Consider the following 24,628-nt stretch of genomic DNA (forward strand, 5'->3'; position numbering starts at 1 on the left):
TGAAGACAAAATAGCTGACTAAATTTATTTGGATTTTATTCTACTTATTTTCATCTGTATGCTATTCACAAAAATTTATTATTTGCTCATGAAGAAAAAAATAACCAAAATCCACAACCTAATATTATTTTCCAGACAGCAGGAAAAGGTTATAAAGGTCAGGAAGTCCTTTCAGTTAGTGTGTGGCAACCTTCCCCTCCAGCGTGGGTACCCCCCACAAAAGAGAGTCTCCAAGGAAAGCCACTCCTGTTCTGGCTAACTGTTTATTGTGAGCATTAAAGAAAGTAAAGCTTTATCCAGCTGAGGGTAAGGTTTATGCAAGGAAACTACTGGTAGAAACATGATAAACAAGAGAGATGTTTAATCTTACTACATTACTGATAGTAAGAAATAAAATGCGTTGCTTTGAAAGCATACATACATATCATACATGCTGATAGTACTGTACTTGGTTGAATATCCACTTGCTATCCTGCCCTTTGTCCTTGTTTGCATCCAAGAATAGTCAGAAGGAATGGGACTGTCATTATGGGTACCTGAATGGACTTGAAATATGTAAGCAAAGTTGTCATGGTCTAGCTATGCCAGAGAGAATGCTTAGCTCTGTAAGGAAAGAGGGTGGGAGACTTCTTTTATTCAGGAATAGTCTTTGAAGATTACCCAGTGGTATCTCCAAGGGGATTGAATGCAGAATGTCTTCAGTGCTGTAAAGATGTGTTTTCCTTAATAGTTGCCTTTGAGAAAGTTTTGCTAAGGCAGAAGGCCTCTGTGCAATCATCAGTAAGGAAACCAGCCTTGGCACGAACATAAATGCATGTGACAAATAGAACTGAGTTACCTGTGCTTACAAGTGTAGCTCATTACAATAATAATAATGACAATGTAAAATGGTGAGTTTTCATGAAGTGGTTCTGTGTATAAGAAGCTGCAAGCATAGATGTATTCTCATTTTTGTGGCTTTACTATTAATGCACATTGTTTTGATGTTTGAGTGCATCAGGCTCAAGAACACATTCTGTGCAGACTGTTTGCTCAACTGAGTAGCGCATGGTGGAAAGAAGCTGCTTTATTAAAAGAGAAGGATCTTTTACTCTGTAAAGCTTCGTCTGTATGTTTTGCTAATCTAAATCAACTCAGTGCAAGCATATGTTTGTGTGGCTTTAAGAAAAACATATTGACAATGTCAGACATGGTAATCCATCACTATAATAGCTACTTTGGCAATAACACTTCAGCAGTACTTTTTAATTCTGATGGAAATATGAAGTAAATCCGCCAGTGGTAAGGCTGGTGCCTAAGCAAGAGCTCTGTTGTGAGCAGCCGTGGCAAGTGCATCTCGGTCTAACAAAGAGCCTCAGGCCTTGATTCAGAGTTGACCAGATGCACTGTCTCATCAGTTATGGTGGATTTCACAGCAGAGCTTACATTTGGCAGAGCACGGTTCAAAGTATGTTCTGACCAAGAGCTGACACATTTTGACATATCCTCCAGCAATAAGCATAACATATCTTATTTACTCTGCGTGTCACAGGGCCTTATGCTGACAAGGGTGACAGTCTCCCGCCGGCACCTGAGCAGCCCAACCTCGCACTCAGTCATGGTCCGACGGGCAGCAGAGCTGCTCACTTCAGCACAAACCTGGGCACCTCCCTCCTCACACAGCCCATCTTCATCACAAACACAGGTGTTGGATGGCACTAAGCAAAAGCACAGAGGAAAAACACTCAGGATAGCAAGCAAGTCACCAAAAACATTTCTAGGAAATCTATAAGACTGAAAGCAATTTTCTGGAGGGTGGTCAGCTTTCACAAGAAATACATGGACCTGTTGGAGCAGGATCAGAGGAAACCACAAAAATTATCAGAGGGCTGGAGCACCTCTCCTACACAGACTGGCTGAGAGAGTTGCCATTGTTCAGCCTGGAGAAGAGAGGGCTTTGGGGAGGCCTTATAGCACCTTCCAGTACATAAAGGGGGCTTATAAGAAAGATAGGGATAGACATTTTAATAGGGACTGCAATCCTAAGACAAGGGATAATGGTTTTAATCTAAAGGAGACCATATTCAGACTAAATATGAAGAAGAAGGATGAAGGTGGTGAAACACAAGACCAAGTTGGCCAGAGAGATGGTTAAGGCCCAATCCCTGGAAACATTCAAGACCATGTTGGACAGGACTCTAAGCAGTCTGGTCTAGTTTAAGAGATCCTGGGTGATTGCAAGGGGGTTGGACTAGAGGATCTATACAGGTCCCTTACAACCCAAAGTTTCCTGTCATTCTTTCCTTAACCTAATTCCCTAATTCTTTCAGTAACATTAGCTGATATTCAGGCTCAGTGAAAAAACTAGAAGTGGAAACAAATTGTGCACTGCTAGGGCTTCCTCTGCTTGGAGAGGCTGATCTGCTTGTGGAAAAATTTACCCAACGTGTCTCAGATGCAATACTCAAAGTTTTCTCTGATGTTGCTTCTTGAACTGGTCCATGTATCTACTACTCTAGAGCTTAGATAACTTGTAAGATGAGAGATCTGTCTTTGGATGCTAATCAGCTGATCATGCAAATCCTTACCACTGGTATCTATACTTTCATACAGACAGTTTCATGAAGATCAAAGGATCTACTCCTATAAATAAATGTGTGTAGCTGTGTCAGTGACATTCAGGTAAGAAGATTCCACCCGATATTTATTTTTCATTTTTTCATAACTGTGTCTTCTATTTTTTTTTCCAGTGTTGTATGCAATTTTTTTGCCTGTGTTTTTCTTTGCTGAAGCTCCAGACAGTTTTGACTTTGTTGTTGTTATTATTTTTGTCTGTTCAACCCTGCTAGACAAAACAGATTAACTCTTACCTAGTAATCCTTTTTCTTTTCAAATTATGACAATAATCATGCCTCTAGCTTGGGCACTTCTAAAACCCTAATTTATTAGTTCATATTTCCATTCCTGGCAACCCTTCATTAAATGCGATGTAGCATAGGACACTCAGGGAAAATAAATCAGGGATTTGAAAACTTCCACTGCAGACTGATTACAAAAACCAGGAACTATTTCCTCTGAGGGAAGAGATCTCACCTTTAATCATTATACAAGAACCTGGGGATAGACAGGAGCAAACTGTACAAACCTACAACAGTATCTGGCTTTCCCAGCTAGCATACAATAAGACTTTTAATTCCTAACCACAGGATCCTGCTGGGGAGACTGCTTGGCAAATTTCAGGAGAGGATTAGTTACTCCCATGGGGAGTGAGGATTCCTGCAATTGCTGTTTTAAGGAATCTGAGCAGGTAGATACAGTGAAAAAGAGTACGGCAGGGGTTTCACCCAGAGGAGAAAGTGGGCCAAAAGGATGATTCACTTAACAGGGACTAGGAATAAGCTTTTCCTGTACATAGTACATTTTGTTACAATATCCTTTAGGGTTCTCTTTCTGTGGTGGAAGACCCCTGTTTGGTACCAAACACTTGGCTAATGGTTTGAGCCAGCTTAGCAGTGCCTGGTGCTTCTGGGAGGGACTGCAGATGCTGCACCAGGACAGACCAAGTGCCCAACTACTAATGTGTAATTGGGAATAAAGATTTCCTTTTGGTCATATGAACAATTTTGCTTACAGTTCTGAAGAATCTCTTACCATTGCATTTTTCCCATGAACGGCATGATCCACATGGTATTTCAGCTGCCTGGGTTACTTTGCAGTTTTCTGCATTAGTCAGAGAGTATTTTCTGCCCATGCACTCCAGGGCATGCATCTTGCAAACAGTTAAAGGTGTGTTTCTCTTGGTTCTTTGATCTGTAGCGCAAGTGTCCAGGGAAGGACTGAAAACAAAAGCAGGAATTGCATTATTTAAATGTGCTTTATCTTGGTAATTCTTAGAAAGAGCTGAGGGACTGGAAAACATTCAGAGTCTAGTTACAACTTCTCCGTTCATTTAAGTACCTCCTAAGAGTGCAGCAAAGAACTCAAGACAGACAGACAGACAGTCCAAACCTCCTCCTTTTCCACAGCATGCTGTACCTCAGCAGAGTCAAGATTGTCCCATCTGAAGGACAGGGATATTACCATCTTTTTGCCATTGACCTCAGCAGCAGTAAGAGAAAGAGTTTAGTCAAAAATATTTCAGATCTCAATTATTCTCTAATTTATGACACATGCATGAACATAAGTACACATACGGAAAACACTTCTTGTATGACATATACAAACATGCACATACAATATTTTATAAATATTTCTTAATTTTAATATATTTTAAGATTTTTATTCTGCTGTATTTTAAAATGCACAGCTTTTGCTAAATAATACCTTATAATCGACCATGAGAAACTAAAGATATTTCTGGAAATACACATACATCTCCACAGAAATTTTAAGAAAAAAAATTACTCAGAAAAATTGCCTACTTCTTGAAATGTGGGTAGAGCTTTAACACCCACATAAATGAGCTTTTAAAACTGGTAATAACAATTCCTGGGCAACCTTAAATGGTGTTTGCTTCGGGGACAGTTCCAGGAAGTTGCCACCATTTGTGTTTCATGCTCCAAGTGTAGGAGGAGAGTAAAAAACCCTTCCATTACTTCAATTCCAGGAAGTTGTCATTATTTGTGTTTCATGTTCCAAGTGTAGGAGGGGAGGAAAAAAACCCTTTCCATTACTTCTGAGTTTTAATCTTGAACTCCTAGCTTCTCCACTTGTTCTCAATGCAATCAGCAGTATTTGTGTGGAATGAACAAAAGAGTGGCTATCCAGAGCAGAGCATGCCTGCGCTCTCCTGGATGCACTTAACAGCCACGGGTAAGGGACTTCACAGGGTACCAGAGAGCAGAGATAGGCTCCCAGGGGATTGAGAGCTTTGAAATTCAGACCCAATGCCTAATTTTCAGCACAGCTCCTCATTTTAAGCTCACAAACACTTCCACTGAAACTTTTGGTGTCTAATAGACCAGTTCTGAACATCAAGCTCAGCTAAACAGGTGCTTGGTGGGGAGAAGAGACTGATGAGGTACAAATAAATGGCCCTAATTAGGAACAGGCAAATGGCCCTAATAATCTTCATGAGGGTTACTGAAGGGAAGGGGAGTGAATGCCTGTAGGAGGAGGGAAGAGGAAAGTCTAGTAAGAATGCCAGAATGCAAAACTTGCTGACTTAATGGTCAGGCATTAAGGTAACTTTTCTGGGGTTTTTTTTTTTTTTTTTTTGCCTTTTTTCCCCCCCTGTGTATTAGGAAGCGGATATTGATCTATAAATAAGGCACTGAGGAAAAGAGCCTTCTCCAAGCTTTGGGAATGGTTCTTCAGAAGATGACTTTGAAGGCTTGTGGAAGAGTTGGCTTTACAAAAATTTTAAAATACCTGCAGCATAGTGCATCTTTAGGGTACTTAAAATATAGCATGGGGTTCATTAGCTGAGCCTGAAAAGTTTGGTGCATCTGCCTGTGACCAAATTTTTTTTATTAACTGTCTTATATCTTCTACTTAGGTTGTTAGCATGCTCAACCACGGGTTGAGGTCCCTTCACTGTTGTGCTGGGTCAAAGTGACAGCTACAAAATCCCTAGTAAAGTTTGCTGCATGAATTTTCCTTAATCCTCTATTGTTAATATAAAGAATGAGGTTAACACTCTTGTTCTGAGGCACAAGAGAACAGACCAAGGGATATATAACAACAGGCACATGATAAAGGAAACAGGTGCACTGGTATGCATTGTACTGTTTGGTCATCTGCCTGCACAGTCTCTAAGATAGTGGAGCCCTGATTTTTATATGAAAGTTATCTTTACAGACAGAAGTATAGCTCCCTGTTTATAAATCATCTTAAAGAACAAAGTGTGTTCCAGGGGAAGCAATGGTATTTAATCTGTAATTAAAATTTTTGTTATATTTTAAAATTTTCAGATGTCTTCTTTACTTGCCTAAATGATAAATCTTAATATTTGAGTCTTAAGGTCAAAATCTGGCAGAGAAGGCAGCTTAATTTACCTAAAAATATTAAGAACAGACCTCTGCACTAATCTGTCTGCTTTGTACCATTTTAGAAACACCCACAAGAGGAAAGGGAGCTGATTTAACCAGCTGCAAAAGTTTGAACCCAGGAGTTCAGGGACCATGTTGCCAAACTCTCACTAGAGTTCAATGCCTCATGCTGTCTTGAGAGTGATTTACATATTTGCTATAGCTGGGTCAGCAGAAGAAAGACAGTGGCAATCAACATATTAAGATGCATAAGAGAAATTAATAATTTGCACTCACTGCTGAGAAAGGATATTTCCCAAGGCTGGGAATATTACATCATTGCAATAAAAATTTTTAGAGGCAAGGAACATTCCTTGTCTAAAGTGAATGTGAGAAATTCAATACTTTTTACCTTAAAAAAAAATAAGGTTAAGGATAAGAACAATATTTTACTAAAGCACATATTGTGAGAAATTAAATAATATCTATCGCTATCTTTCACCTGCAATAAGAGGTAGAAAACTTTTGGTGAAAAATTCATCATGCTGGGATTTTAACTTCCTGGAATTACATTTGAGATGAGAAGTTTTAATGTAACACAGTCCAAGAACTTTCAGGAGTGACATAGATGTTTTGCAAACAAATGTGAAAAAATAAAAGAGGGGATAGTACTTAAAAATTGTAAAATCTCATGTTTCACTGTGGAGATAGCTCCTAGATATGGGAGGCTGAGGTTCCATCTGTATTAACACACCATGCTCTGGCCCCTTCCATATGTTAGGGACAATTTTCAGAGTAGCTGGTGTCCCTCTTCGCCCCAGAAGATGGGGACTACATCAGAACTGGAATGGTCTCTCATCCTGGTCACTCCTGAGCTGTGCCAAGGAATTATACAGGAACTGGCCCTTGTCAAAGGTCTACCAAGAACTGCTATAGCAATTTAGCTGCTCTGTTACCTAGAGATCATTCCCTTGCTCTCATTCCCTGTCCTGATGAGGACAAATGTAGCCTAAGGCACTCTACCACGAGGGACAAATTACCAGCCTGTTCTAGGGTTCCTGTGCTGTTATGGGCAGTCTCTGTAGCTAGTCTCTTGGAAAGTGAAAGGATGGTCTGAAAAAAAAGAGATCTGAAAGTACGGTGTTCCTGAATTACCACATGAACTCTTCTTGCTCCACTCTTCAGAGAAGAGGCTACTGCTGAAAGTCACTGCCAAAACAAAGCAAGTTAATTCTGCTCTCTGAGGAAAGATCGGACCAAGATCTGCTTACATGCTTTACTCCTACGGCCGTATAACAGACTGGAAGATTAGTCTGCTTTGACAGCTGATGATTTATCTCTCTATCATTAGATGCATTATTTCAAGACAGTGAAATGATGGCATAAGGTAACAAAAATGACTGTTATCTATATTCTTGCCATTTTTAACATAATTATAAAAAATAGAAACAGGCAAGTAGTAGATTAATTACAAATGAAGCTTCAAAGTGTAGCTAAATGTAATTCATTTAATCGCCAAGGTTACTGTGACTCTGCCCAAGGCCTTCCCTAGATCTGACTCCCCTGTATTCTGTGTAACTGAGCTCAACACATACTTAAACCAGAAAAGGAGTTGCTGATCCTTTTAAATAACTGTTGAGAGAAAAGAGCAGGACCAGATTACTTGAAGCATTTAGGTGTTTAAGGATAGGAATAACATTAGATTGCAGAGTTATTACAAACATGGCAAGTACCTTTGCACACAGGACAATGGCCTTTGACCCTAGGGAACTACCCAGCGGATCTGCATCTGGACTAAGCTCACCAATTTTAATTTTGAGATGTTCAGAGTGCTAATCTTGTCTTAAAATCAGAGTCATCATGCAGAGCACTCTTGGTCTATGTGCCTGATGAGAAGTACCCATGCTCCGCTGAAAGTTCTACCTTGAAATCACTTGAAACATCTTCATCTTCAGTTTCTTCCTCCTACTACACATGGGTAAGACATATTTGGTCTGTTGTCCTGAAGCTTCCAAACTATGCAACTCAGTCATATAAATCTGGCCAGATTTCATATCTAGAGCCCACACCCACTATATAGGAGTGACTTGATAGGAGACGTCATCCAGTCTATGCAAACCAGCCCAAATGTTGGACTGCTAAACTCACTGGCACATCTGTTCAGCAGGGCCATTTGGTCTCAGGTATCTTCTTCTTATTCCTCCATTTTTATTCTCTCCCTTTTGTGTCTCTCAAAGAACTGAGAGACTTACTAATTTCCTTACATTATTTCTTCTGCATTGCTTATTGCAGAATATAGGCTTAGATTAAACAGGAAACAGCAAACACTAATCTGCAAGTTATGAAGTCAGGAAAAGTGACACGACTGGCCTGTGAAAACTGCTGTGTAAATGTGAGATGAAATTAGATTACTGTGCCTTTCATAACCCTCTAGTCTCACAGCAGTGAAAAGAAATATCTTTATTCCACTAGCTTATTTCTTTGATGGTTTGTATCCCAAGGGCCTCTGTTCTAACTTTTCCTCAATCCTCTAAATCTTGAAAATATAATTTTATTTTTTTCCATCTGCTTCACAGACCAAGCAAAATTATGCCTTAACTTTCTGTCATCCAACCAAATTCTAGCACTGCTAAAACCCACTTATAGTTCTGACAAGGCAGGTAAGTGATGAAGAGGACACTGATTGAGGTGTAAAGCAAACCAAGTATGTCTCTTCCTCATGCAAGTAATTTTCTCCTCTATCATAGACTGAAAACTTTATGAATTTAATTGGTCTTGAATAAAGTGAGAATCTAATTGCCAAATTGAGCCTGGACTTACCCACACTCATAGGGCATTTTGCACACACATTGTGACTGATATACTTTCTCCCATGGCTGACATTTAGTCTCTGTCACTTCTGTTTTCACACTGGGCACTGAAGGAGAAGAACACACAGATATTAAGGGTCAGAAAAACAAGATCTGCTGTGAAATTATCAGTTGAGTTTAAAAGGCACTGAATTATTATAATCATGACACAAAGTCACGTCCTACATGGTCATTAAAAGTATCTACTGCAGGGAAGTAATCAACAGTATTAAAAAGATAGGATACACTTTGCAAAGTTACTGTTCAGTAATTTATCCATGGGTCACCAGCCAGATGGAAAGAAAGAGGTACTATGTTAAAACTTAAACATCCATCTCATTTCTGCAGCAGTTATTTGTTTTTGTTAAATTTAGCACCGCTGAATCATAGCTGGGAACAGTTTTGTCATTGGGTTTCAGAATTATTGACTTCACTGTTGTCACTAGGAAAGCTAAGGATCCAAAACCCTATGTGAACCCAAATACCTTTATACACTGATGGCAATGAAAATTACAGTCCTCAGTATGTATCAACTTTTAAAATAAAAATAATAGTAATTATTAGGGAATTTTCATGATTGCAGGTGTACCATTTTTTAAGTAGAGAGTTGTACTCCAAATTTTGCTAAACATTTCTCTGTAACATGTTAACAGCAAGACTTTGCTAAATCCGTATAGACACAGTTTCCAAGGAGGTTTTATCCTGATTTTTTTCTCAGATAGCGTGTCTGCTAACATGAAAGTTTAGTACTACAGATTGCCTTTCCTAAAAAAAGCCTCCCTTACAGGTTGACTTGCTAAGCAAGACAGACCAATTACCAGAGAAGAAGAAAAAAAAATAAAAGAAAAAGTAAGAATTTCAGTGCATTATGATACAGACAGCAAGCATAACCCTGTCTTCCTGCAGAGAGGAAATTTTCGCCAAAAAACACTGCATTTTCTTTACCCCTGGGTAGTTGGTTGCATAGTGACTAAGCATTCCCATCCAAACAGCTGTATGCCACTGTGTCTGTGAATACTTAACTTCATAATTTTTACCCTTCTTATCTCATACTCCTTGAGTCTTTAACTGTTATTAATCCAATTGTTATTCTTTATTTTTTTAGCTTTTATACTAATATAATGCTTCCACACAACCAAACACAAGCTGTTTTTCTTTCTGATGGAAGCATTTGACACTTTCCAATTATTGCTGGAATTTGAGAACATGATGTTAGCAAAAAAAAAAAAAAAATCAGTCACTAGTCGCTGAGGCTAAGCCTAAGTAACTGGTAACAGCAGTTCAGCACTGCTGCTCTGGCACTTCAGCAGCAGCAAGTCATTTATGTACAGCTATGCTATTCCTTCAGAAATCACTACACTTCCTGTTGATGTGTTTATGACAGCAGATGACTTACACCAGGAATCCCACAGGACTGCTGCCTTTTGAAGTCTAAGCCTGACTGTCACCTTCCTCTTTCTGCAGCTGAGGCAACATCAGCAGCATTGGTTGATAAGGAGAGGACAGAAAAAAATGTAGATGTGCCTAGTTTCCTGCAGCAGTGCCTGTTGTCCCCAGTCAGGGTTCTCCCCAGATGAGTATCTGGGACCTCAGGTGAAGATGTGGCACACTTGAAGCACAAGCTGCTTGGGTGCCTCTGTGTCACTGATCAGCATCACAGCAGTGCTCAAGAGAAATTCTTGTCTGTCTTCCATGGCTGGAAAAGATGACTTAGAGCTGCATGAAGCTATAGCCTCTTTCTCTTTCTGCCACTGCCTGCCCTTATCAAACTAGAGCTTAAACAACATGAACTTAAAGCAGCATTTTCCCATTGCTTCCAGTTCCTGGATATTTACTTCATATCAGCTGTCTGACTGCCAGATCAGCAAAAGCAGTCACCCAGCCCTGTCTTCTTCTTTCACAAGAGGCTCTGGTGCACTGAACAGCTTCCAGATAGAAAAACTCTAAGGTATAGTTCATATGGTGGTTGTGTTATACAATGTGTGAAAAATGAAACATATTTGGGTGGCAGAATAGACAGCATAAATCCTAGGCAATCTCTTAAAATAGTTAGTGACAACACTCGATAGCAACAGGGGAGTGGGAAGCAAAAAGCCTTAACAAAACTTCAATGAAATGCCTTCAGGCATCTTGTTTGAACAGACCACAGAAAACACACCCCCATGTTTTCTGTGCTTCTTGCTGGTAAGGTAAGTATGGCTTCTCTATCACTATCTCAGCAACAGCTCTGTATATATCTAAGCTACATAAAGCTTAGTTGGAAAGAAACTCCTGAATTGTACTTGAGGACTGCAGTGGCTTACCTGGTCTCTTGCACTGGATAGTCTTCACATCAGGAGACCACTTGAGGCTGGGCTCACACAAAATGGAGTGTGCCCCTTCCAAGTGCATGCCGTGTGGACAAGACAGAGTTATTCTCTCACCAATCTCGTACACAGGTTTCCACGGCTCTCCTTGCAAACCCCCCTCCAGCTCAGGCAGGAGACAAGCAGTTTCTGTGGATGGAGGCATTTGAGACAGCCACAGTCATTCCGTGGATTGCATAAAGCAGCCATGCATTTTATTTTCTCAAAAATTCCTTAAAAATTGAATGGTGAGGTTAGCTGACTTTTCTGTAGAAACCTATCAGTCAGGATATTAACTCATCACACCAGACAAACATGAAAAAATAGGGACACATGGACAATGTATTCTCCTACTCCCTGCAGGTGCAGCCCTAGCTGTATGAGGGCTTCTCTCTCCTTAGGACCCATGTTTCTGTTGGCAGTTCCCACTAGGCAACAGCTTCCTAGTAAGAGGGATATCACACATACAGGACCCTGGAAGAACATGTCCTGGTACACACAGGGATGGCCTTAAAACTAGATTTTATGGGTGTGTTTCTAATGCAGCATTACAATATCTGGATTCACACTAGAAATCAATTTAGACCTGATTACATCTAGGGAATTGGGAAATACAGGTGTGTCTTTTCCCCCCATTGTAGGTGGAAAGCAGATGCTCTGAGATGTTCCATTGGAATTCAGAAGTGCAGCTGTAGCTTAAAACAAGAATCAGTTAGACATACCCTGGCAATATCTCTCTCCAACTTGCCACTGTAAATTACTGCGACACTTAGCAACAGGATCACCAACAAGAGAATATCCATGCTTGCATGCATAAACAATGTTTTTCCCAACTGGGTATGAGTTTTCAGCATTCTGAAAGAAAATGAACAGGTGATATTTTGGATTTAAAATACAAGAACTACCAGCAGCACTCTTTGATTCTGGAATGCAGTAGCTGAGGACAGTGAGAAGTAGTATTGCTACTCTACAACAGAGTGATGAGAGAGTCTGGAATACTGGGGACAATCCTGGTTATCAAGTCTCTAAATGTGATCAAAAGGGATATGGAACAGTGCTCTCCTGATGGTGTGTTAACAAACTGCAAATATGGCTGTTATCAAACATTAGCGGGGCAGGATAAGATCTTGAACAGTCTTGGCCTAGGGGGAGATCAGTGGAAACTACATGGTTTTGCCAATTTTTAGGATGGAATGTTATCAGCTTTCTAAAGGTTAACAGGGACTTGAAGACACAGGGTTTTTTCTCATTTTATATTACACTGTCTTCTAAGAAGAGATCTCATGAAAAACTGAGAACTACTCCATGAATTGCAGGTCTTACCTTTAGTTTGTGAACCAAAAATATCAATGTAGGAGACAACTATTGATTGCAAAAAAAAAAAAAATCACTAGCAAAAGAAGGAGGGCAAGATTTTGGATCTTGCTGTAGGTTGCAATTGTGCAGAGGCAACTAATGAATTTTAAACTAATCCTTTTATCTATTTATTGAGCAAAGAGACTTATGACAGCCTGATAACATGAAGAAGGCATAATCCATTCCTCCAAGAGTGGAATTAGTCCCCCTTGTCAAATAGGCCTAAGTTATGGTGTGCCAAGTACCTTGCCAGGTCTTCATTTCATTTTTCATCACCAGAAAAAGCAGAATAGTGAGTTACAGAAGGAAGATTCCTAAAATCTGTTTATGAATTCGTTATAGACTTCCTGAATGACTGAGCATTTTTCTCTCTAGTTTGTTGTGATTTTATATGTAATCCACATGGCTCAGTAAATTTTTAATACATATATGGAATAAAGGACAAGTGGATGACTTTTCTGTGTAGTTACCATGGTCCAGAGAAGCAAAGATCTTGCTCTGGTTTTGAGGGTGAGGCTTTTTTGTTTTTATCTAACTTTTAGTTTGAATACTTTTGGATACTGTCATGCAAACTTCAGACAGTGAAAAATGCTGCAAGAGTGGCTATTCACTAGGTCAGATACTAAGCTTGCCAACAGAAATACAAATTTGCAAGTGAACATCTATATTAACTGTAGAAAAGACATTTCAGGCAGGGACAGAACAGATAACAGAGCAATAGAAGTAACTCACTTGAACAAATCCATTTTCTAAGAGAGGAGGAGGTGAACAAAATTCTGTAGGATTTATGGATAAATCAAAACAGTGTGGTTCAATCAAGCTACGAAGCAAACAAAAGTACGGTTTAGTTTGAATTTAGTTTTCTTTCCTTTCAAAGTGCTACACTCCTCAGTGAAGCCCATTTTTAAGAGTCTTATGCCTACATTTACATCATGATTATATTGAAATCAGGCACTTCCAGGCTGTCCAAGAGAGTGGTAAATAGAATGCTGTCAAGTTTACTGGCTCTTACCCCATTTTCTAGCCTTATCTTCTATGACATTTACAGCTTCTGAATTTAATTTTCTTTCAACTTAAATATTAAAGCTCAGTAAGTGATCTCCTTGAATTCAATAGTTTATGCACCCTTCTGAAACAAATTTTTAAATCTTTCAGCAGTTGTCTCCAAGTATTTTTTATTACTTACCGAAGATGCTGCAACTCTTCATCTTCGCATGCTTTGCTTTCATGCTGGTCTCCCAGGCAAGCCTTCCCACCACCACGTGGGGAGGGATTGTTGCAGGTTCTACTCCTTGATTTCCTTCCCCCTGAACAAGGACTCCAGGAAGACCAGCAGCTCCAGTGTCCATCAACAACGCCTGTGCAACATTTGGAAATATTTGGTTTAATGTGATAATTACTCTCTTTAAAGCATTCCCTCTGAGAGGTTTTAATGGCACAGGCTGCTCAAAGGTAGTGATGGCTCCAACTGAGCCCTTACAGAAAATTCCAGATTGTAATAATCTAATCTGCCGTCTTTACCCAGCTTTGACATAGGTATAATTCCACAGACGCTATCTATTACCAGCATCTGAGAGAACATAAAACCAGCTTCCAGCTACTACTAAGTATAAAATGAAAAAGAAATTTTTTTTAAGTAATTGATAATTAGTTTAGGATATGGACTTTACTTATAAGTGGTTGCATTGAGCAGTTAGTATTGTCCACTGTATTTAATGCTAATAATAAAACCAGCTCACAAAGATTCAGGCTTGGCATGACCCTCCTCATGCTGTTTGTTTGTTGTGATGTCTCAGCCTAGCAGCCACTGCATGGTTTTGCAGTGGGACAGACAGACTCTGTCTGAAAGCAGCAGAGCACATTTTGCCACTTCTAAATTCTCAAAGGTTTAAAGGGTGCTGACCTGGCTGATCTTGCACGAGAGTTCCCAGCTCACAGGCTGCTCCAAAGGTGTAAGGCTTGCAGTAACACACACACTGTGTTCCTTCCACAGCTGCCTCACCACCATTCTGGCAAGGCTGACATTTGCAGGGATCATTTTCAGCCATATATTCTTCAATGGCTTGTTTTAGATAGTACTTTTTGACTGAGGAGCAGGGCACTTCCTTTACCAGCTCATATAATGGTGTTAGCTACACACAGTAGGAAAACATGCATATTAAATAGTTATTACTGTAATATAAGAGTTTATAAACACATTTCATTACGCAAAATAATTTGTGACATATGCTTCTGCACATGGAAGTTAGCACATTAGATGCTCTAATTTGCTAATTAGCTAAAATCTTATGTTAGTATTTAATATTAGCATTTTTATGAAAAGCCAGTCCTGCTTTAAAGCATCCATTAAAGCTACTGGTATATCAGTAATATTTAAACACATTTGAGCTGTGAGAATGCAAGTGAGATAAAAGTACAACACAGACCACCAATGAACTTGAATTCATGAATTTTCACCCAGATATTCCCAGCATAAAAAAATAAAGACATTTAGAGAGCTCACTATGGCATTTCATTGAACAGTGATCAAAGGTAACAGAAATTGAAACTATTTTGCCTTTAAATTGATTACTTTATGATATTATATGCTTTTACATTTAGCCAAAATCTTGCCAACAGAAATATTTGGGGTTTATACCATTCTTGAGTATGTGGGCAGTTCCCAAAAAGGACATAGACAATGCAACAGGGAATAGGGCCACCATGCCCAGCTCTGAAGTGTCTGACTTGGAGAATCTCCAGTTATGCTAAACTTCTGGATTCAAAGTGAAGGAAGAGAAGTAAAAGAAGTTGGCAAGTGAAGTGGAAGCCACACAGACATGCCCATATGCATTTTGGGAAAGGGGCTATCTAAAATTGGGTCTTTCTCCAATGCTAACATGACCCTCTATTCCTAACCAGAACTCAATACTTAAGTCACTGAAGGCTGGTATGGAGTTGTCAATAGACTTAGATTTGTGTTGCACCTGATCATATTAGCTTCACAGCATTTTCTTCCTGAGCATTTTCCTTTTTTACAAAAGTGATCTGAAAACAAAATGAGTGTAGATCATGGCATGATTAATCACCAGCTGTAGCTTCCTAATTTCTCCCATTGAGGTGATCCCATCTGCTCACCTCTGCTTCAGGAAGATAGCCTTACCTTTTTTTTAATTACTCTGGGATAGTCTGTCACTGATGCAGCCCACAAAGTGTACATCCGACTGTTCCCAGCAGGATTATCCAGGTCTAGATAACTAAGGCCAGCAACAGCACCTGGGCTTCCTCCTTCTATGTAAGGGTCTCCTTTAATTTTATTGCCAGTGCTTCCTGCGGATTCAGGATGGGAAATACATAAAATGTAGATGTTGCTGTGTTTACAAATGGAAATAGAAACAATACACACAGAAACTTTGCTAGCAAGTAGTGAAAGGGCTCACTGGTGCAGTTCAACCACCTGTGCCTGGATCAAGAGCTCCTACACTGATCATATACCACATATTGGTGGTATCTGTTTTACCAGGTGTCTTGACAGCTCAAACTCAGGATGTTCAGAAAAATGCTATTTTCTGGGAAAGCATTAGCAATAACTGACAAGTGCCAGAGAGCTTTTTAAACCAGACACTTGATGTCTGGGTTTAGCATATTAGGACAGAATTCATCAAAGTTATCAACACCTGCTCCTCATTTTGACAGCTATTTAGGATGAGATGAGAGATGGATACATGACAACTGTGTGAGTCACCACTGAACATTCACCTGAAGAAGTCAGTAGCAGTTCATCCAGTTTGGTGCATTCCTTCTTACGCTTTTTCACAATGAGTGCATTCCAGCCTGATGTGGTACACTTGTACAAATCTGTTATGCTGACACCTGCAGATAAACCATCCATTAACAATACTGTACACAGAAAGTGTGTTGGATTAATTTCCGAGTTTTCCACTGGCTAGAGAGGTCATGATCTCTCTTTATAAGAGATCATAAAGCTTAACATCCATAAGTTTGAGCAATGTGTGGATCTTCCCACTAACACAAATGCTAGCTGGTTACCTCCTTGTTCACTACACTTAAACTAGGAGGTTACTAACTAGCATTTGTGTGCTGCGGGGAAGATCCACACATTGCTAAATCTAATGGATGAATGCTCAGAGGTGTGAGGTGTATCTGGGAAGGGTTTACAGTATCATTTATTTTCTCACCTCAGCTCCAACTGATTTTCATTATAGGTGCCATTCTGGTGTTTGCTCTTTTTCTGCTCTACCCAGTTTTACCATCCTTGATCTCCAAGTAACCTTTAAACTTTAACCTTGTTTGAGAGTTATATTCAAGTTCAGCCTGAGAGGTCCTAAACTTACTCTAATTTTTTTTTATATATGCCCAGAGCACTGCAGGTCACAAACATGTGATCTAGAACTAAATGTGGTTTGAGCACATGTTTTAGTCTTTTTTCTTTTGACCATGAAAAGAATGTAGTAACTTGTAGAAGCCTGTTAATTGATTTTAGACATTAGCTAGAAATACATACATATAATTTTTTATTCTTGATTACTAACTTTGCTTTCTGCAACAAACACTCTAGTACTCTACCTTCTGCTTTCATTTTGTCAGTATCCATATAAAAAATAACTTTGTAGTGTCCTCCTAGAGACCCAGAGTGTAAGAAGTGTGTCCCAAAATGTTCAATAAGTCTTCGGTAGACGCTGTACTCGTAGACAACTGGAAGGTTGAACAGTTCCTTCCAGAAAGACTCCGCAAGGGTGAGAAAGTCTGGGCGGTTGTTAATAAACTGAGCAACTTCCACAGTGTTCTCAACAACCATCAGCTGCTTACTCTGGGGGAAGGAAAAGCCATCAGTCATGCTCCATGTGACTATGAGAGTGGCTTCTAATAGCCAGATGGCACACACATTCTATTGGCAACTAACCAACAACTTTACAGAGCTGTTAGATATGTCTAAGCAACACAGTAAATACAAAAAGAACACCCTGAAGTAATGAAATATGGTTGGGTCTTTATTTATAATTGCTGCAACATCTTTTTCCTCCTGTGTACTAGAAAACTAGGATAAGGACAAGTGAGATCACACTCTTCAAAAATAATGATGGCTTCCAGAATCAGAAGCCTGGCAGAAGAAGGTTAACAAACTTTGTCTGAAAGCAAACCACAGGCAGTACATTTGTTCTTTGTGCCCTGTTTTGACTAGGTAAGGCTTTTGTTGTAAGGGGCTCTAGCCATTTGGAGGATGCTGCTTAATTATAAAATCCAATATGCCTCTACAATAGTGTTCACTTTAGACTCTCAAAGTTGCTTTTGAACTTAGTTATGCTGAGTCTCAAAATATGTCATTGCTAGTGTCAGCTTGGGGGCCATAAGCTGCATACATTTGTTACTTGATTTTATTTTCTCTAAAATAGAGATTGTACTTCATAATTGAAAATTACTCTCAAATTATTTATCTAATGCTCCTTTTAAAATAAGTTAAAGGCATAAGCACTGTGACCTTCTGGCTGTTAAAGACACCAGATTTCTCTCTTAATGGAGTTCTACTAATGGAAAATGCATTATAAAATAAGTTAATTTTAACCACAAAGTATTTCAATCTTTTTGCTCCACTGTACTGACCAAGATGTAGCAGAAAAAAGGGGACAATAAACCACTTGAAAAAAAGAAAAAGATAAATCAATTATGAGAAGAAGCCAATGATTTCTTCCTTAAATAGGGAGAAAAACACATAGTAAATAAATAAATTACTACTAAATAGTAGTACTGAGGAAGTAGAAAGAGCAGCCAACTCCTCTGGATTGATAAGCAAACCAGGGATCTCTTTCTGCAGGTTTTATGGGATATTTACTGTCATGCACTTTGTGACAAAAATGTCTTTATAAAACAAGCATTTTTATCTCACTACAAAAACACATGAATAAAATAATGAAAATATTTATGCAAAATACTAAGCTACAGGGACAAGTTACACATACCTTTTGCAGATTTTTATTCTCTGTCTGCTTGTATTTGTTTGAATTTTCATACTGCTCTACGTGTTTCATATAAGACCAGGTACTGTTGAAAAACTCATAACTAAAATCATTTTGAACTTTAACCTAGAAGGTAAAAGATAGACATCTGTATAAAGAACTTCATGTCGGATTTAAATACTGTAATGTATAGAGTAGAGCAAGGCCTTTCCAGTGCAAAACAGGCTGATGTATTTTTCAGGCTGAATCCAATCTAGATTTCATAAAAAGTATTGCACACTATTGGAAAAGCATGGAAATGCATTCATTCTATATCTATCTATCTATCTATCTATCTAAGTATTTATGCTATACAGTAAAGTACATTATGAATTGTTTGGCCTGCTTCTGATAAATGTCAGACAAACCAAATCATTGAGACTAACTTCAAACAAAATATTTCTGGAAGATCCACATAAAGCATGCCAAAGCTCTGTATTTCGCCTCCCAAAAACATTTCTTAGGGTGATTCACTGCTTATGCTAAGATGATTAGCTTTACATTCACTATGACTGTGAGAGACTTAGAAATCACATCTAAAAATTAACTATTTTTTTCCTTTTATTTTAACAAGATACATATCAATTTATATTTCAAAATAATAAGCAACTGCAGAGAGGGTACAGGTGTCAGTGAGCTGTGTTTAAGGAAGCGTAGATGCCAAAGGCTCCTGCAAGCTTTGCATCATTCTCCCAGTTTTAATCCTGACTGTAAATACAAGGCTATTCTTAATGGAAACATACCTGAAAATTATAAGCAAGAACACTTTCACTCAGCCTGTAGTATTCTCTCCTATCGCCGCTAAAGACCTTTCTGCATTGCCCTCCAAAGCTTTTTGTATGAATGACTCTTCCCTTAGTCTCACCGGTAATAATATCAAAGCTACAAGAAGAAAAAAAATGTCATTAAGACAGAGACAAAAATTACAGAGTCATTACAACTCAGTGCAGTATCTGCAAATCATGATCACAGGCTGATTTAACCACAGGGTTATCATAGACTTTTATACATGCAGAACTGCAGTATGCATAGCATGTTACAGCATAAAGGGAAATGTTGGTCTTGATTTGTCAACAATTTAAAAATTAACACGTCATTATCTCTATAGATTAAGACATTTATATCTATCTCAATTGATTTTAAGTTTTATTGTTTGTACAATTACTGCAACACAGGAACAACAGGGCATTCATTCCAAAATGGGGGGGAGGGGGGTTTACTATATTTGAGGTGTAGCATAAAAAGTGATAAATTAACACCAAAGAAACTTAAAACAATTATTTTGCCAGGTTGCAGTTCAGATGTAGAAAGAGAAATCCGTTTGGATCTAGAGGGCTAAATTCAACAGCAGTGAACAAAAAGAATAAACATTGCTGGCTCATTTTTCCCATGCTGAAGATCATGTGTTACTAGAGGAAATTTGATTTAATATCTAGTAGCTGTCTTTGAATGGCAGTGCTTCAGGTCAAAGAACCTGTACATCCTGCACTGAACCACTGGCATGGTGGAAGCAGTGGTACTGAACATTTTTGCATGTGGGATGTTTTACCATAAGCCCAGAAAACCTATCTGTACACCCAGAGTTTGCAAATACATCAAAAATAAGTGCATTTGGTACCAGTACTACTGAACCTGGCACAGAACATTACCCTGCTCCTGTAAGTTCTGAATTCAGAGGTGTTTTGTCAATATCACATACAGTTTTCCTCTCTTCACATTGATCTTCATCTGCGCCATCATCCTCACAGTCCTGATCGCCATTGCACACTAGGGATCTGCTAATGCACTGACCTAAATCAGGACAAACATGCATGGAGAAAGAAGTGTTTGTTAGTTTAAAAATAGATCACATAAAATCAAAGCAGAAGTCCTATTAATCTACTACATTAATAAGCTTATTCACTCCCATGACGAACAGACTGTGCCCATGAGGGCTTGTGAAGCATTAAATGTAGACATAAAGAAATAGTGCATAGCACACTCAAGACAGCCATAGCCATTCACGGCTTATGATATATCAGTGAACCAGTTGACTTCTAGAGCTGCTTCCTAAGCTTTCACCCTTTGACCCAAATCCCATTGGTGATTAACTGTGTTTGTCTCCCTAGTAGCACCAAAACATGTTTATCACGGTCCTCTGTGATAAATATCTACCTACAAGATAATGTGCTCCTCTGTGAAGGTAATGGGAGACGCTTGGACACATTTTATGGAGTATTAGTTTCCATGATTCAGGTCATTTCATATTTGGAAATAGCCTAGAACAGCTGCAAGACATCAGTGTAAGGTTGCATTCATTAACTACCTTTTTATAATGAAATAATCTGTTCTCTGGGGCAAGAAAATAAGGCAGAATGAGTTAGAGAGGGTACTGGGGCTACAGCATGTTATCTTCAATGCTCTGCAATACTCCAGATTAAATTAAAAGCATGAATAGTCAAGGCTGGAAAAAGGAAACATTCACCTAAGTCAAATTCATCTGTAGATCAAGAACACTGCAAATACATTGCCCATTTACTGAATTTGAAAGATAACAAGGTTATTTTCTTAACTTCATTAGTAGAAAATATTGAAAATGGTCTTGGATGGTACCTGAGAAACACCTGAACCGATCACCACAGCCATCTTCTGTTGGGCATCCCCTTGTGGGGGTGCAGGGTCTTGTTTCAAAGGTGTGCCCAGAGCAGGGGTTTCCTCCATACTGGCCATAAACTGCCACTGTCCGTCTCCTAATCTGAATGCAAATCAAAGGATATCTTAGAAAATACAAATGCAAAGACAGAACAGTTTGCTACTGTGAAGACAGTGCTACTAGTCTAGACATTCACTATTTTTTCTGAGAACAGCCAACCTGGTATTGCCACCATATGGTAGCAGACTCTCAAGTTAATAGAAAACAACACTTTCGTCTCTAATGTCTTTAGCGTGATGCATGAGCTTGGCTTGGTTTGTTCAAAAATCTAATATGTAACTGAAGTCAAGAGAACACTGCTAAGAAATTTAAGTGGTTTTTTTTACATTTTTAATAGGAGTAACCATGCGTGATATGAATTTGTTAATGTTTTTTCAAGGTAAACAACATCATTAAGGAAGTTGATAAAATCTTACATCCAGTGGGCTAGTTTTTGTTTTTAAAAAAAGTAAGTACTGTCTCATTGCACATCTTTAATTTTGACTAATCCCTCCTTAACTGGTGAAACATCAAAGTTAATGAGAAAGAAAATCAAATGCAAGTGTCTTGCACATCTATAGAGTTGCAATGTAAAAATCACCAACTTATTTTCATTGACGGTAACATTTTGCAACCAAGTTTTCTTCCCTTTACATGATGCCACTAATGAAAAATCAGTGGAATTGGTACAAACCAGCATCAGTGGAGGAATATCTATGTTTACCAGACAGCTCAGCTGAGCTTTTTGAAACTATCACCAAAATAGAAAGAGCACAAATTATTTTACAACATGAACATCATAGCTTTGAAAGGAAACTTTGGGACAGACTGGAGGATTTTTCTTCTTAGTTCTTGGCTTTTTGGTCTTCTCGTTCTGCTGGAGATTTTGTCTGAGAATCTGATTTGGGGGTTTAATGTTAGAGTGGCTTCCTAATTACTAGGGGGAAAAGTATATGCTAAAGAGGTTATGAATACAAAAAAGATGTGTCCATCTATACCTGTTTTTGAGTACAGCCATTGCACTCGGACCAAGGGCCAAAAGAATTCCAGCGGCAATGGATTAGAGAAGGGCTGCTCCAGTATTGGTTTTTGCATTGAAAAAACAAACAAACAAAAACCAAACAAAATACAACAAAATAAAAACAATAACAGAAAACCCCACCCACCCCCAAAAAACAAAACAAACAAAAGAAAAGAGAGAGGAAAATCATCAGGAATTTCCATCCATAAGCATGAGTGCAAAACTTTCCTAAAAGACAAAGCAAACCTTCAATAATTAGGGGTATGACCAGGTTTACTATAAAACCACTTGAATTTGCTCTTCATGTGTAACAATTAATTCAATCCCAGCTTGGCCTTTCCAACCATTGGAAAGAAGAAACTAGACACATTTACCTAGCCTAAAGATCAGCAACAAAACAAACTGCCAATTTCCATGGGAGGTTTTGGGGGTGCAACTTGTCCCTGGTACTGAGGCTGGCATGGGGTAAGCGGTGCTGTGTTTCACAGACATGGGCTGCTGTGCTTCACACCATCACTGTGTACCCTCTTCCCCAAGGATGGCTGACTTCTCTGGGTAGAAGTTAAAGGACACCATAATGCCTCACTGTTGCTGTCACCGGTGGCAGTGTCAGAGCTGACACCAAACAGTGTGTATTTCTCCCAGGAATTATACCTGATGACCCCTTGAATTCCTGCCTCACATCATGCACCACAATTACACATGCTTAACTTTCAGCATGTATTTCATCAAACAAATATTCACCTGGAAAAAATGGGAAAGAAGCCTGAAATTTCCAGCAACAGAAAAATCCTCAGCACCTGAAAAGGAAAAGGAAGTAAAAGCAAATTTACTTTGCTTTTCTACTTTTCCCTTCCTTTTTTAGGTCATGCAGTTCTTCAAAGTTTCTGCAATCTATACACTAGTCAGCTTAAGAAATAAAAGGAAAATGTCACACAGATTTCTCAGCTTTGTTGTGCAAGCTTGATTTTAAATTTTCTTCTTTCTTGCAATGCTGTCCAATTACTTTTTTCAGCTAACTATTTCCCCATATAAATTAATATTTCATTGCACTTTCCATATTCACTTCATCAGTACAGATTAAGTAAGCAATTTTCTTACCTTCATGTTAGATAAAATACTCAGATATACAGCAATTACCAGGGAAAAGGCATTTCTAGCATTTTCAATTTGGAAGCCAAAGGAGTCAGTCAGTCTGTCTTCTGCCGTTCATCTCTTCTCATTCTGCCTTGCTACCCTGCTTTTCTTTCCCTAAAAGGGTTGAACATTGCCAAGGAATTTTAACCTTAACCCATCTAGTTCTCTCCAGGGACACAGCCAGCTGTGGGAGCTGCTCAGTATTTTTAAGACATACAAATCAAGGCTTGGATATATTAACTGGGGCTGGCAGAAAATTATGAGCACTTACTGAAAGAAGAATCATCTTTTCTTTATCTTCTCATAGTTTCTTTCCTCTGAACAAGATCTTTGAGAGATCCCAGGCCACATGTACTACACCATGGCTAATTCACAGCTGCAGCAGGAAGAACTGCTCTAGGATAAACCTGATGTTGCTAAGGTTTCATTTTAAGCACAAATATTCATTCTCCACTTCCAAAGTCATGCTGATTTTTGTGTATCAAATTTCACTTTGAAAATCAGCTTATGGATCTGAATGCAAGTTTTGGTCAATACTGGTCTGGTTCTTCAAGTTTTTTGTGGATATACTCATAAAAAATAAGAACGCTTAATTTTCCCTTCCTTATCCTGCCATGTGCTCTTATTTTTAGTTTTGATTTTTTTCCCACTTTTCAGAGTGGATCCACTGCAGTAACAGCATGAAAATGCCAATGAAAATGCTGGAAAAATTTACCTTAATTTATCCTAGTGGACCCCAGATAAAGCCCTCATGGAAAGGTAGCACCCCTATGTGAAGGTACCTCATATACTAGATCTCAGCTACTGCACCAATTTTGAACTGCTTACACAGTCCTCAGAAAACTAAATGCTTCATGTCATAGCATCACAATATGGTAAGTTCTAAGCCCTGCCCTATGTCGGCATGCTCTGCTTTCCTCAAGAAGACACCTAGATCTTGGGTCACACTGCTCCATTCACATGAGAGATGCCTATGTCCACACTTCAGAGCCAATACTGATGAGCCAGAGCCTGTCTTTGGGACTTTTCAGATTTAGCAACTATGAATCTCTTTGATAATGTAATTCACAGACTTTCAACACTTCTGTATATGTTTTATTGCTTTTCATCAAAATCCTCATGCTTCTATTTAGACCAATTTGTGCAACACTGACAGTGATCATTTGCCTACAAATGAAATTATTAAAACTGAGTTAAGACATTTAATAGCTGACCCAGAATACAGAAACTGCAAATAATATTTTATCAATCCAGACATATGTCTTAATGTTTCATCAGCTGTTTTAATGGCTTAGATAGCAATTTCAT

General features: G+C 38.8%; 1 protein-coding gene across 2 annotated transcripts; it reads right to left on the reverse strand.

The window, feature by feature from the left end:
• Window positions 1–19: 19 nt before the first annotated feature.
• C7 (complement C7) lies at window positions 20–23,443 on the reverse strand. 2 transcript variants are annotated; one of them, XM_041401002.1, is made up of 18 exons: window positions 23,285–23,443; window positions 22,928–22,983; window positions 22,161–22,233; window positions 21,084–21,225; window positions 20,141–20,282; window positions 19,235–19,373; window positions 18,456–18,578; window positions 17,065–17,308; window positions 16,237–16,350; window positions 15,641–15,807; window positions 14,402–14,630; window positions 13,685–13,856; window positions 13,231–13,318; window positions 11,865–11,997; window positions 11,101–11,292; window positions 8,769–8,865; window positions 3,631–3,815; window positions 20–1,697 (listed from the first exon to the last, which is right to left on the reverse strand). In XM_041401002.1, exons 1-18 carry the CDS (start codon window positions 23,288–23,290, stop codon window positions 1,510–1,512), a joined length of 2,490 nt encoding a protein of 829 aa, XP_041256936.1. In that variant the 5' UTR covers window positions 23,291–23,443; the 3' UTR covers window positions 20–1,509. The 2 variants fall into 2 exon arrangements, with proteins under 2 accessions (XP_041256936.1, XP_041256937.1); XM_041401003.1 differs by lacking the exons at window positions 22,161–22,233; window positions 22,928–22,983; window positions 23,285–23,443 and having other exon boundaries at window positions 20,191–20,282; window positions 21,084–21,220.
• Window positions 23,444–24,628: the final 1,185 nt, after the last annotated feature.

This window comes from Onychostruthus taczanowskii, unplaced genomic scaffold (assembly GCF_017590055.1).
Source record: "Onychostruthus taczanowskii isolate IOZ18803 unplaced genomic scaffold, ASM1759005v1 scaffold180, whole genome shotgun sequence".
Taxonomy (NCBI): Eukaryota; Metazoa; Chordata; class Aves; order Passeriformes; family Passeridae; genus Onychostruthus; species Onychostruthus taczanowskii.